General features: G+C 50.0%; 1 protein-coding gene across 1 annotated transcript; it reads left to right on the top strand.

The window, feature by feature from the left end:
• Window positions 1-972: 972 nt before the first annotated feature.
• Window positions 973-2,989, top strand: ASCL1 (achaete-scute family bHLH transcription factor 1). Its single transcript, XM_027679712.1, has 2 exons — window positions 973-1,777; window positions 1,983-2,989. The coding sequence occupies exon 1, from the start codon at window positions 1,099-1,101 to the stop codon at window positions 1,753-1,755; it is 657 nt and encodes a 218-aa protein (XP_027535513.1). The 5' UTR covers window positions 973-1,098; the 3' UTR covers window positions 1,756-1,777; window positions 1,983-2,989.
• The last annotated feature ends 11,636 nt before the right edge of the window (window positions 2,990-14,625 follow it).

Below are 14,625 nucleotides of genomic sequence, written 5' to 3'. Positions count from 1 at the left end.
CATCCCAGTACTGCTCGCACCCCTGGCTGCCCCGGGAGCCATCCTTTCCCTCTCCCTCATCCCGCCGCAGCAGCGCCCCGGCTCGCCCCCCATCTCCCCGGGGACCGGCGAGACACGGCAGCGAACGGCGCTCGGACCCCCCCGTACCCCGTCCCCGTCCCCGTCCCCGAGCAGGGCTCCCCCCTCTCCCGTTCTCCCGCACACATTCCCTCCCCCGCTGGCGGCCCGCGCGCGCCGCCTCCCGCCCCGCGCGGCGCCCCGGCGGGTGTTTGCTCAGGGCCGGGAGCGCGGCACGCGCCGGGCGCACGCACTTGCAACAACAAACCCGCGAGCGGCGGGGGCGGCGGGGCGGGGGCGGGGGAGCGGCCCCGGGGGGCGGCGGGGGGAGGCGGGGCCGCGCTGCGGCGAGCGCGTGTGTGGCGGGGGCACCGGGGAGGGGGGGGGGTTGTGCGGTGTGTGCGCGGTGTGTGTATCTGTGTGTGTATTTGTGTGTGTATATGTGTGTGTTCGTGCGCTCCCCCCCCCCCCGAGCTCCCCCCGCGCTGGAAAGGCGGCGGCGCTCCGCGGCTCGCGGCCGGCAAAGCCGGGGAGCGTGGAAGGCGCAAGGTGCAGGGTGTGCGTGTGTGTGAGCGCGGGGGGGTGGCGGGGGGAGACTGCGTGCGTGCGTGTGTGTCTGTGTGTGTCTGTGTGTGTGTGTGTGTAGGAGAGGAGGGGGGGCGAGCCCCGTCCGCCCCTTATAAGAGACACAATCCTCAGCCACTTTTTTGCAAAAGGGGCTTTGCAAAGCAGCCTGCGCACACGCGAGCGCCACGAGCCTCCCCGCGGCCGCCGCACGGAGGGCGAGAGGGAGGGGGGCGGGCAGAGCCGCCCGCCGTCCCCGCCGCTCGCCCGGCTCCGCCGCCCGCTCCCCTCGGTCGCCGCCGTCCCTTTCCCCTGCCGTTCGTCCGTCGCCTTGCTCTTTTTTTCTTTTTCCTTTAAGTGAACATCGCAAGTTTTTTTCCTTTTCGTTATTTCGATTTTTTTTTTTTTTGGTGGTGGGGGCACGGGGACCGGCCGCCGCTCGGGCGCCCCCGCCTCGCAGAGGACGCCCCCGCGCCCATGGCCAGCGGCAGCCCCGCCAGGATGTCCAGCGCCGCCGGGCAGCCGCCCTTCCTGCAGCCGGCGTGCTTCTTCGCCGCCGCGGTGGCCGCCGCCGCCGCTGCCGCTCCTCCGGGGCCGCCGCCGGGGGCGCCGCCGCCGCAGCTCAGCCCGGCGGGCGGACAGCCCTCCCCGGGCGGCAAGCCCTCGGCGCCGCGGGCGGCCAAGCGGCAGCGCTCGGCCTCGCCGGAGCTGATGCGCTGCAAGAGGCGGCTCAACTTCAGCGGGTTCGGGTACAGCCTGCCGCAGCAGCAGCCCGCGGCCGTGGCGCGGCGCAACGAGCGGGAGCGCAACCGCGTGAAGCTGGTGAACCTGGGCTTCGCCACGCTGCGGGAGCACGTCCCGAACGGCGCCGCCAACAAGAAGATGAGCAAGGTGGAGACGCTCCGCTCCGCCGTCGAGTACATCCGCGCCCTGCAGCAGCTGCTCGACGAGCATGACGCCGTCAGCGCTGCCTTCCAGGCCGGCGTCCTGTCGCCCACCATCTCGCCCAGCTACTCCCACGACATGAACTCCATGGCGGGCTCTCCCGTCTCCTCCTACTCCTCCGACGAGGGCTCCTACGACCCGCTCAGCCCCGAGGAGCAGGAGCTGCTCGACTTCACAAGCTGGTTCTGAGCTCCGGCCGCCCCGGCGGCAGGTGGGTACGCGCCCGCGGAAGGCCGGGGGGAAAGCGCGGGACGGACGCGGGGCGGCGGGGGCGCAGCCACCGGGGGAGGGGACGCAGCCGGGGTGCCCCCGCGGGCGAGCTCCGCGTGTCCCGCGGTACTTACGGGCGGCTCCGCGGCCCGGTGCTGCGCTGGTCCCGGCGCGGCTCTGATCTCCTCTCTCTTTTATTGTTACAGGACAGTTACAAAAGGGAAAAAACAAAACAAAAAGCAGACAAACAAACCAACCCAACACAAAACCAGATCGCACACAGAGAGACAGAAATCCGCCCAGAAAAAGAACCTGTTGCGTTTCCAGCTCCCCCGCCGTCGGAGGGCGGTGCGGGCACGTCTCTCGGCGGGCGGGCACAGCGCTGCGCGCCGCGGGGGCGGTCGGGGCGGCCGCCCCCGGAGCCCGGCCGGCCTTTGCACTCCGTCGCACTGCTACGGACAGCGCCCCGGCGGAGAGGGTGTCCGGCGGGGGAGCCCCGGGCCGCGGGAAGGGCGCTGCGCTCCTCGGCCGGCGGAGGAGCTCTTCTTCCTCCTCCTCCCCAGCAGAAAGGCGGCCCCCCCGCACCTCGCCGCCGCTGCGGCCCTTCAGAGACTGGCGTTCATCACCTGTGGACAAAGTTAGTTTCCCGATGTTTGTGGAGATGCTGAAGTTAAGCTATGCTGTACTCAAAGAAGTCCCTGGAGCCTCGTCTACCCCCCATCTCCTCGCGCCTCTCCCTCCCCTCGCTCCAAGCTTTTCCTCTCGTTTCCATCATAGAATGCTTCCAATCTTTTTTTTTTGTGAATTTTTTTATGATAAGAAAATCTATTTGTATCTATCCTAACCCGGTTGGGGATATATTAAGCTATTTTTGTACATAAGAGAGAGAGAGATTTATAGAGGTTTTGTACAAATGGTTTAAAATGTGTATATCTTGATACTTTTTTTAATATGTAATGCTTATTACCTCTTCATGTTTAGACTTGTAGTCGACGTTACCTTACAACTGCCATTTTTGTATGTGGTTTTGTAAAGGACTTGGATTTCCTCCAGATGTACTTTAGCACCAACGTGTCTTACTTTATAGAAACTTTGTTAATGTATTAATAATGTTATTAAACAATGTTCAAAGTGAACAAAGTTTATGCAGCTATTGTCCAAACGCAAAACGGTAGCCATTTGTTTTTATGCTGCCTTTTGAAAAAAAAAAAAAGCAAAAAAAAAAAAGCAAAAACACACAAGCAAACAAACAAACAAACCCCCTACATCACTGCCTTTTCTTACTGTTTTATTACAAACTTACAAAGGTCCTGTATAACTGTGTTTTATATAAACTAGTTTCGTAATAAAACTTTTTTTTAATTAAAATTTTCAGCTGCCTACCGCATGCAATTTTTTTTCTTTCTGCCATTGACAACCATGAATGTAAGGACAGAATGTTAATTGATGTTATACCGGAGCTAAGTTGCATATGAAGTGTTTGTATCTGATGGATGTAACATATATATCTTTATCTATCTCTATATAAATATGCAAAGATCTAGCGGTATCACCATTGTTTTCTTGCCCTTCTGTGTTGCAAATGTGTATCCAATTCAAAAGGCGAGGGAATGATTAATGATTGCATTGTGCTTCCTGAAATCACTGCACATTAAAGAATTTCCCCGAAAGCCCAAGTATTAAAAAAAGAGGGCGCTCCATCCCGCGTTTCGGCGGTGTGACCCTGTCCTGCTCCGCGGCTCTGACCCAATGGGGCTGAAAAACACGGGGGATGGCACAGTCGCCGCCACCCAAAACACGGGCTGCTGTGTTGCCGCTGCAAAGATAGTGGCTGGGTAAATAAAACCGTCGCGGGGAAGACGGGAAGCGAGAGGCGAAGGGAGATAAAAATAAATAAATAAATAAAGTAGTAGAAATGGGTGGCAGTTTAGCGACATTGGTCTTTCTAAGCTTGTTATTCTACCCAAATAGCGTGATCTGCCTGTAAAAGTACCCAATTACCAAGACTCAAATAGGAATTGGACTCTTCCCCCCATTCCCCGCTTTTTTTTTTTTTTTTTTTTTTTTGGCTAGCCTGCTTGTTGTCAGTTAGCAAGGACGTGACCAGAATTCGCCTTCTTTTCGCCTGGCTCCTGCATCACTTGCAAATTCAGTTTGCGTGCACCAAGCCAAGCGGAAAGCAAAGCGCAAAATGCATCTTACAAAAAAAAAAAAAAAAAGCAACAAAGAGCGGGGAGAGCCAGTGTGGTGTATGGAGCTAAAAAAAAAAATAATCTAGGCAGCTCCGCTACAAATGCGCCATCGAGTTGCGAGGGATGCGCTCTTTTTAAAAAAGAAGAGGGAAAAACTTTGGTGGAGGACCCCGGAATTTTCCCTGTGTGTGTATGTATGTGTCACTATATATGTCTATGCACAGATGCATATGCCCACATGGGCATTGATACATGTGTATATCAATGCATAGTCCTTCCTGCATTGCTTTAAAAGTATACCCACATTTGCCCCTTCGCCTCCTCCCCTCATGCCCTGAAATGATCAATACGTGATTTAATCGCGGGGGGGTGGGGGAAGGACGGGACGGGGGGGGGACGGGACACGCTGGGGTCACGAAATCCCTCATTACTTTAGCACAAACACTCTTTGTTTTAACCGCTCGTGGAACTAATGTTTAGTTATGAAAATAATAACCGTTATATGCCGCCATCCGCTCTCCCTTTACAGCATCTCCCTTTTTATTTACCCACTCTTGCAAGTGTACAGATAAGGTATGCAAAGAAAGTGTAGCGAGTAATTTATAGCTATGAATATAACATTAGGATAATGTTTCATTCTGTTACAAAGGCGAAATTTCTCTTCCTTGTGTAGACAGGTGTTCTTTTTTGCTCACTTCTGAATAGTAAATATCCAGACTCATTAAACTAAAGGCAAAGTTACGCTGTTGTTCGCTACAATGTATAAGACAGGCTCAGAAATTCACCACCTCCTCCCTCCCTTTTCCCCTCAGCCCCCTCCAGAAAGAAAGAAAGAAAGAAAGAAAGAAAACACACACACACAATTTTACTGAAGATAGGGAAAGGGCAAAGCAGGATTGGGGTAAATCTCATTACATCTGCTCTAATCGCTTAGCAACACAAAGCCTTTTCTTGTATTAGCGCGGAGAGCCTTTCAGCGCTGCCTGACAGACAGTATTCAGTTAGCATTAGTAAACTCCATAAATCAGGGACTTCTTTGGGTGCAGTATAAGTTTTAGAACTACTCAGGATTTGGTGGGGGGAGGGGAAAGAGAAGTGGAGAGGGGGGTGTGTGCAGATGAAGGTTGCTGGGCCACGGATTTATTATTTCATGTACTACCTATGTACTTATTTATCGTAGTGCTGGAAAGATGCCCCGTTAACAAATGCTTCTCTATGAGTGCGTGCACCCGCCACTGCTCTCCCAAATCAAGACCCTCGGGCAGAGATGGGGTAGCACGGCGAGGCACCCACGGCGGCCGCACTGGGCCGGGCGATGGGCAGCGCTGCCCCCGCCTCTGGTGCGAGATCCGCGCCCTCGGAGCCGGGGGGGAGCCGGCGTGGGGTTTCCCCTCACTCCCCATGCCTGCTGCGCCGCTGCCCACTCCCCACAGGCCCCTCCTCTGTCCAAACTTTTTTTCCGCACGCGGGAGCAGCGCCAGCCCCGCGGAACTTTCGCGCCCTCTCCCCCCTTCTCCCGCGCAGGTAAGACTGGAGGGGGAAGCGCCCCCGGCCCTGCCCCCGGAAAGGGATGTGCGCACCCCGGAGAGCCTCCTGGTGCCCCCAGCCCGCCTGTCTCACCGTCCCCTGGGAGAGAGGTGCCAACAGCAGCCTTTGGGGAGCCCGTCGCTCTATCCCTCTTCTAAAAATCTTTTTTTAACTCTTTTTCTTTTTTTTTGAAAACTTGTTTATTTGTTTGTTCGTTCCCCCCCCACACTCCCCCTCCATTCCTTTCTCCTTTTTTCTTTCCCCCCACCCCTCCCCTCGGCGCAGGTCCTGCCTTTTGTGTGCGGGCTCGCAGGGGCACAAGGGGGGGGCCGCCGGGGCCGGGCAGGCAGCGGGCAGCGCTGTCCCCGCGCGTGTCATGCCTCAGCCTTTATCCCGGCGGCGGCGGCGCGGCGGGGGCCCCGCCGGGCTCGGAGGCGGCGTGCGCCCTCCACAGCTGCCGTCTGCCCCGCTCCGCTCCGCACCCGTCCCGCTCCGCGCCCGCCCCGCTCCGCGCCCGCCCCGCTCCGCGCTGCCCGGCCCGCACGCGAGGACAGCGGGCACCTGCCCAAGGCGAGGCGGGCGCGGCAGGGCGGGGGGACATACACATGGGACGCCCTGGCTCGCCGCTGCGCGCTGCTCCATAATGCAGCGCCTATTACTCAGTGCATTCAGGGATTAGCCCGGCTTGAAGTGTGTGGGGGATTCTGTGTCTCCCCGCTCCCCTTTCCAAGAGGCGAGGAGCGGGGAGAAACGCCCCCCCCGGCCGCCACCCCGGTTCGTCCCAGCGCGCAGCAACTTCTTGCTCCCAAGCGGGCTTGCTCTTAGCGTGGCAGCCCGCACAATGCGGGGCTAATTCCTGCTGCAAAAGCCAAGTGGTGAGGAATCAATCGCAGGCTGTATACAATCAAAAGGGATGATGGGTTTGAGATTGGGATTTTTATTTTTTTTTTTAGTTCCCTGCCCCTGTCTGAATTTCTTCTGCTCCTTACCCCGTCCTATTAATAATCCCATGCAAGCGATTGCAGACCGAGGTAAAGCTATCATTTGTACGCGCCTGAAGATTAATTTCCCCCATGTACCAACTCAACGGCATAGTTATCTCTTTAACAGGGAAAACAGTTTGGCTCCATTGTCGGGTTGCCAAGACCGCCTTTTGAGAAAGGGAGCCCGGCTAGCCTCTGATCAAACTCAAAGGTTAGTTAAAAGACAAAAACAGCTGAAAATCTTCATGAATAATGCTGTTTCCCCGAGCCCAGTGTAGTGCAAGTGCACATTTCAATGCCAGAGCATTTTGTTATGCTGCTCGCCTAAGTCAGAATTTCACAGAAAAGGCAGAGAAGAAAAGCTCCAACAATTAGAGGGGGCCTGTCAGAAAACATTAACGCCTTCCTCGCCCAGCCTGTCAAGCGTGCTGGAAATAAAAAACGGGCATAGCGAATCGCACCTCCACCCTCCGGAGCTGCAGGAGGGAGAGGGAGGGGGGTTTGGGGACAGAGGAGTAAAGAGAGAGAGACAAATGGACAGGCCCAGGCAGTTAACAGTCCCCCTCGGCTTTGCAGTTCATCCAAAAGCTGGAAAAAGAAGGGGAAAGGACCTGCAGCTGGATGTTCTCACTTGATATTCATCTTTCTGTTTCATGCTCCAGAATTATATTTTCTCTCAGGACCATCACGTACATACACTCACACTGTCTCTCTGCATCTTCAAACCCTTTCCTGCATCGGTCTTGCAAAGCACATGAGCTACCTGGTGAAACAGCAGTAGAGCAGAGCTGTTACCTCTTTTAGCTTTCTTCTCCCTCCAAAGTCTCACTTTTAAAGTTTCCATGTCTGTGGCCATGCAGATGTCCAGTGTGGCTGACCTGCAGCTGGGCTAAAGCACCTCATGTCAGAGAAGCTGTGCTCATGTATAGCACCAGAGCTATCTTCCTCTTTGGATTTTTTTAGGAAAATGTGTTTCAAATGTACACCTTTAACTAGCCAGACCCACTACCCACATGCTCGAGTCCTTTTCCCTCCTTAAATACCTATGGGACAAAGACACTAAAATATTTAAAGCTTCTCCTGCACTGATGTTCATTTCTGTAAGTGAACATTCAGACTGACTTTCCTGGCCGAAGCACAGATTTTTACCAGTTATTTAAATAAAAGAGAGCTCTGGTCCTTCTCCTACTGTAAGCAAAACCTCAGACCATCACTTAAATAGTTCTTTTCTTTTGCTCTTGTTACCTTCGTTGTCTCATTGCAAATACATATATATGTTAATATGTGATAAGGACCACATCAGCACTGTGCAGCTTCTATAGCCTGGCTTTTGCTGGGTGGTAAAGAGTGTGGGAGAGTATACAATAGTATACTGTTGTGTATTGTAGTATTCATGTGTGTGTTGAAAAAAATGAAATTCCAGCAAAATACAAAGTGACTGAAGAAAAGGAGTATCTCCAAACCTCATCTGGGGTGTTTAGGGGATTAAATCTGTAAAGGGATACAGCAGCACGGTTCAGACTTTGCCTATGGTTAGAGAGCTGTGTGATTCCTACATATTCCATGGGGAAGAAACTCTAACCTTGGGGATGGGATCCCCAGTCCTCCAAGCCATGCACACCCGGAGCAGCACAGTACATCCAGGTAACATCCAGGTACTTGCTGCCCTCCTTCAGAGAAGGTAGGTGTTGCTGGTGGCTTTGGAGCCAAATGTGTCCCCAGAAGGATGTAAGCAAAAGAAAAGCCCCACTGGGCACTGGGACTTCCATTGGCTCTGACACTTCTGTCCTGAGGAAACACAAGCAACCAGTAGGAGAAAAGTTTCAAGACATCCCTTTTCTCCCTCTATCTGGCTGCCTAATTCTAATTACTAAGGGAAAAGATGGGTAAAAGTGCAGAGAAGGGAAACTAAGGGCATTGATCATAGACTGAAACCATCTAGATTCATTGCTGGCTATGATTTGATCCTGGCTCAATCCGCTTTAGCCTGAGATCCACAATTGCTAAACAGAGACCATATGTAGTTCCTCTCAGGTGCCTGGGGATATGCAGCGTTGGGAAAACATGAGAAAACTGGCAAAATAGAGGGAGTCTCTGATCCAGACTCTTCTCTTGTGCAAAGCGCTCTGGGGAGAGCCAGTGCATATTAATAGTCTGCCTTGTTTTTCTGGGGGACATACAATCCATGTTTCCTTTTATCCCACTTCAAACAAGATTCAATCCAGTTTTTGTTCTTCACCTGCTACCCAGAAAGGGACAGTTATGTATCCTAAGACATCAGAGTATACATTTGTATGTTACCTGGAAGTTGCTTGGGCATAAAATTCCTTTGAAAATGTCACCCACCAGGTCATGTGCTTACATCTTCTCTTAGACCCTGTAAACAACTACGGCAGTCAAGTTGCAAAGTTTCTGTTGGTCACTCCTACTTTGCAGCAACATGTAGCTTTCTTGCTTTCTGCTTTTATAAACTCCCAATAGCACTGGAGAAGGAAAGGTAAACTTCACAAAGACCCCTATAAACAGCCCCAGTGGCATAATCCTGACCTTTGCGATACGGATGGGGATTGTCTTCTGAAATGGAGCCGAAACTCATTTGGTCCAATTTCACAGAAGCAGATCACAGAAAGAGCACAGGTTCCAGTTTTGGGATGGGGTCCTCCTCCCTCCCCACTGGTGACACCACTCTCTTGCTCACTTTACCCTCCTCCTGCTGGTCACAGTTTGGGGCTATTTTAATTTGCACTTGCTGCACTGGCAGGGCTATATTACTCTGGAACAGGAAAGGAAAAGCCCCATATTAGTAAAGTGTGAAATGCAGTTTTGACTGAAAAGGGAAGCCATTTCGACAGGATTATACCGTGACAGTGCAGATTAAAACCCTGCCATATGGCCTAAGATAGGCTTGCTCTTACTTTCAGGTAACAACGCATTGCTAATGAAGTGGTGATGACATTTCCAAACGAAAAAGAAAAAAGAAAAAAAGAAAAAAAGCTATCTGTATGTGAAATAAAGACAATCAAGTGAAGGGAAGACATTAATCGGTGCTGATAACAGTGGAAGTCAGCCCTCTTTTATCATTGCGGTTTGCTTTGAATAGGAGAGGGAATTTGTTTGATTTGTTATTGAGTAAACAATAATTCATGTGTGCACTTGTAGAAGTGAACATGGTGCTCCTGAAAGGCACCCGACTGACAGCACAAGAGAGCAAAGTCCTGCATCACGTCCAGGACAAACACAGCCTGGGCAATAGCACGGAGAGTTTCCCCACCCTGCTTTGTCAAGGACCTGCAAGAGGGTGGTGGAGGGTTTCCCTGAGCAAGGCAGGAAGCCAGCCTGCCTGCTTAAATGTCAGTCACGTTTAAGCCCATACTTTAGTGTCTTTCTGTATCAGAGATCTTCCCTTTTTCATCTCTGAGGATGCAGCAGCAAATGGTGGTAGAACCAGTTGACATAGAACCTGCAGTCCTGCCTACATCCACTACTGTGTTACTGTGGGACAGCAATAGCCAAAAAACAATATATGGAATAATATAATAATATCAGATGGTTGGTCTACAAGAAAAGGGTGACTGGTAATTAATAACCATCCTTTGAGACTTTCAGATAAAGGATGTTCTTTAAAGACCCAGGATTTTTACTTGAAGTTTCTAAGCAATATCTGTATATATGTACTTCCCTGCCATACAAACTCCATCTGGAGCAGTTGATCCAAAAGTCTGAAAAACAGGCAGTGAGACACACTTCGCTTCATCCTGTTTTAACTCTTATAGAAAACCACATTTAGATCTAATGCACATCACATGGGCCTGCCCAGCTATGAGCCCTGAGATAGCAAGGGCATTTACAGTGCCATATCAAAAAAAAAAGCTCAACTGTATCTCTTCCATCTCTTTCTGGCTGTCCCTCAGATGAACTCCAGAGTTTCATGTGGTTCTCACAGATTTTGCATGCTCAATGATTTGAAGTTGTAATTTAGCAGCAGTTAAGGTTCTAGACAGATGTATGTCTATGGATGAGCCTGGCAGCACTGCTTTCTGCTCTCAATTTTTTTGCTTCCTTCTTCTTGACCTCTTTGGCCTCCTGCTTCTTATATCCAGGGCTGCAGCAGTTTCCAGGGTAAACACCCATTTACAAACATCTTCATGCTGATACATCTCTCACTACCACAATATGTGGAGAACAAATGTTGATTGGAGGGAGACCAGCAAGCCAAGAAGAAAGCACAGACAAAATCTTCAGAAATATCTAATTGCAGATACTACATATCTGAATCAAAATCCCCATGGTCTTCACTGAAAGTTTGGGTTTCTGACTCTTAGGGACTTGCTGGTGAGGATGGTGGACAACTTCTGCCTCCAAGGCCAGCAAGCCTGTAGAAGATGGGTAAAAATGCTGGCAATTGTCTCTACATGTGCAGAAAGGAGGATGGCATGGACCTACAGTGTCACAGGATGCAGTACAAGATGCTGTGGCAGAAAGTCACAGAAATCACGAAAGGGAGAGAGGTCCCTACCAAACAGCTATGTACTACTGGGCAGAATATCAGCACAGAGCAGGGTTGCTGATGAGCAAAATGAAAGCGTATAGAAAGAGCAATGCTGGGCAGACACTCCTGAGACTCAGGCAGTGTCAGCCCCAGGAGATTATCCCATAGCAGCCAGAAGCACTCTGGGGCTCCCACAGGTCCCTCTCCTTGTGTTAATGCGTATGTCGGAAGAGACATGTTCATGCAAGTGGCTTGTAGAGGAGACTGTCAGGAGTGTGAGACAAGCACAGGAGGATGATGGCTTTATCCTTCATTCACCTACCTGGTCTCTGTCAGAACCCAGATACATTTTCACCTTCTACAACACCCTGTGGCAATCACTGTTAAGAGATTATGATGTACAGACAAACAGAAATAAAACAGCTGCTGGAGAAAGCGGTGAGTAAACCACCTCCCTTCCTCCCCTGCTCCAAAGTTTCATGTCAGAACATCACTACAGCCATACAAGCAGGTGAAGAGGACAATGACAGGTCCACGAGGGGCAGTCTGCTCAGTCTGGGTTGTCCCTTGGCTTATCTGCATGGCCAAATCCTGTCTTGGCACTTCATTTTAGTTACCAGTACTCCTCTCTCTCTGTGTGGGGAACTGCTGCTGACCAATGGAGCATTTATAAATAGAACAATGTTTAATTAACACAACAGTAGGACAGACTTCTTGAAATACTTCCCAGACAGCAGGCAAGACTCCTGACAAGGAGACTATTATGGGAATTTTAATGAATACTTCCAGAATGGGACAGCTTCCATACACCTACATTGCAATGACTAATTTTGTTTGTGAAAATTGTATTGGTAAATGATGCAGAGTGACAATAACCTTGGGGACCAGCAAACTGAATAAAGTCACTGGGTGACTATGTGAAATATGCCTACAGAGAGAACAGAGTGCTTACTAAATGCAGTGCAGTCATGGGTCCGAGTGCCCAAAAGCCCACGTCAGACCCAGCTACAAATGCAGTTTGCATAAGGCAGGCAAAGAAGCAATTAAATAACCCAAACAAGGATCTAGCTGTGCCAGATGACACCACAGCATGAAAAGAAACAAGAACTGAACAACTACTTCTGTGAGAAGTACAACCAGGAGCATGTGCCTTATTAACACCACTGTTAAGTGCATGCCTGCTAACTGCTACTGCTGTAATTGAGACCACTCACAGATATCCTTACCATCTCCCTTTCTAAGAAAACAGGAAATTAAAATTGTGTGCCTCGGTGATGGGCCTGTGTAAGGTTCTCACCTATGATACAGCAGCCTACTTCTTCTAACAGGGATGTGTGAAATGTGAATCAAGGGGCACTGAAAGGACAAGGTGTACAATGTCAGTGCATTCCCTTGAGCCCCCCTCCTAGCTCTGTAAACTGTTCTTGATCCTCTAGCAGAGACATTGTACACCATCACTAACTCAATGACCATAAATAATAAGTGATAATGAGCTCAGAATTTCAGAAACACCTTCTTATCCTTAAAGATCTTAAGAAACGAAGTTCCCAGGAAGAGAGTCTGCAATGACAAATGGGCTGTTCTTGAATTTGCCAGTTCAGCTGTCCAATCTATACTGTATGGACAGTAACCAGCAAGGAACTCTCTGCAGACCCTGTTCTGGCTTCATCATTATACATCCGAGGTTCTTTTTCCCCAACAATCTATATTTTAATGGATGGATTTGAGATATGCCTTATCTAGCCAAGAAGCCTGGGCACCACCAGTTTTATTCTCTAGTTTTGCCATTTTCTTTCCCTTACAGGCATGTGACATTTTTTTCTGCAATACAATAAATTAAGTGAGTGCACATTGATTATTGAAACATATTGCAATACATTCCAAAGAAAATGGTGTTGGAAGGTTAACTTTGCATGGAAATGTGTGCTAGAATACTAAGAAGAGTAGTCAAATACATGTTTTGGTGCATTACTTTGCACTTTCAGGAGCAAAATCATCTGTGAATTGTTGGGCTTGACAACGACGTACACAGAGCTAAACAAGAAAGCCAACAAAATTACTGCCGAAAACTTCAGTAACACGTAAGGATTTAACTGAATTGGAGTCAAACTTTGCAAACTGCTTACCATAAGCCTTGGTTTGCTGAGGAAAAGAGATGAGGAAGGAGAGGCTATGTTCTTTCTACTGCTACAGATGCTGTACTGAGAGGCGCAGGTTGCAAAAACATTGACTAATTTTTATCCACATGCATCTGTTTCCTGTTGAATTATTCCTTTTGCATAATGTGGAGTCTTGCCTGTCAGATTAACGCAATGCTTCACCCCCAGACAAAAGTGCTGGCCTCTGACAAATCCATCTACGGCACACCTAGCTCCATCGGTGGGCATATTATGAAAGGTAATGAGCTTGACACTCCCCTCAGCTCCAGCTGCTGTAGCAGCGTGTAATGAGCTCTGCTCTATGGACTCCAGCGCTCACACTAAAACACCATTGAGAACTGAGACAGCATGCCTCTGAATTTAATTTACTGCTTAGCATCAGCTGGCCCCAGATGATGGAAGGTCATCTGGATGGAGGGTCAAGTGGGATAAACAGCTCCAAATCTCCCTTCTGCCCAAGGGTTTGGAGCCAGTAAGCCCCAGGGCAAGCAGGCACAGACCTGACAGGGGCACATTGGCTGAGCAGGCTCCACAGGCAAATACCTTTGGAGCATCTGCTCTCCCAGATGAGGAACCCCTCCCACTGACTGTATCCCATCAGCATTTTCACAGCAATTTAGAGAAAATCCAATGCAATAGGTCAGGCTATTTGGAGGAGTTAGTCTGCCATTGTGGGTACTTCTTTTCTGATGGAGTAACTTTATTACTTTCATAACATCACACTGTACTTTGCTCGTAAGGTACCAGGAATTTTCAGATCACAAAGTACCATCATTTTGTTTCAAGAAAGTGAGGCTGGAGGGAAGGTTTGAGTAGTTCAGAAAGGAACAATGTCAGAAGCTGAAGGAATAAAATAAGAAAAGGGGAGCACGTGCTGATACCACCTTCAGTGATGTGAGGAGCCAAAGGCAGTAACATTGTATTTAATTCCTACCAGAGATTTTTTTCTGCCATGGACTTGTATAAATATGTTGTGACTCTAACCTTTGTGTGTATTTAAAATTCAACCCAATCAACGAGAAAACTTAAAAGTTTCATTTGTTATGTTCAACCTAAGGGTCAGACTTGTCTCTGCTGACAGAGACTAACTAGTCATCCCATGTGCCCTAGGATTACGATTCTGGGAGAACAGGGCTGAGAAACACCAGTCTGGCAGGGAAGAGGGGCTATTTCCTATTGGGAAGATGGGTAATAGTCTTTAAGGATGTCCCAGCCTTAAACCAAGAGATGTGACTGTAGTAAGAAACAGCACTGCCAGATCCAGGCCTCTGAAAAACATAAAGCTGCTAGTGGGGATGGGGCCCTGGGGCATGATGTGCTCCAGGCAATTTCTGCATCTGCTCTTCAAAGACACAGCTATTGAATCCAGTGAGACCACCTGAGGAGTCGGAAACCTTCCTAAGAGAGCAACACAAGCAGACTCAGACCCCCAGGGAGTGAATATAGGTCTTTAAAAATTTATCTTACTGTGTGGTGGCAGGTTTCTAGCTGACTCGTGT

This window comes from Neopelma chrysocephalum, unplaced genomic scaffold (assembly GCF_003984885.1).
Source record: "Neopelma chrysocephalum unplaced genomic scaffold, ASM398488v2 Primary Assembly neopelma1_59, whole genome shotgun sequence".
In the NCBI taxonomy this organism is placed as follows: domain Eukaryota; kingdom Metazoa; phylum Chordata; class Aves; order Passeriformes; family Pipridae; genus Neopelma; species Neopelma chrysocephalum.
This window is presented reverse-complemented; position numbering and strand designations above follow the sequence as displayed.

Bases quoted from the DNA above. Each gene is read 5' to 3' on its own strand.
- ASCL1 (XM_027679712.1), top strand. From the start codon at position 1,099: ATGGCCAGCGGCAGCCCCGCCAGGATGTCCAGCGCCGCCGGGCAGCCG.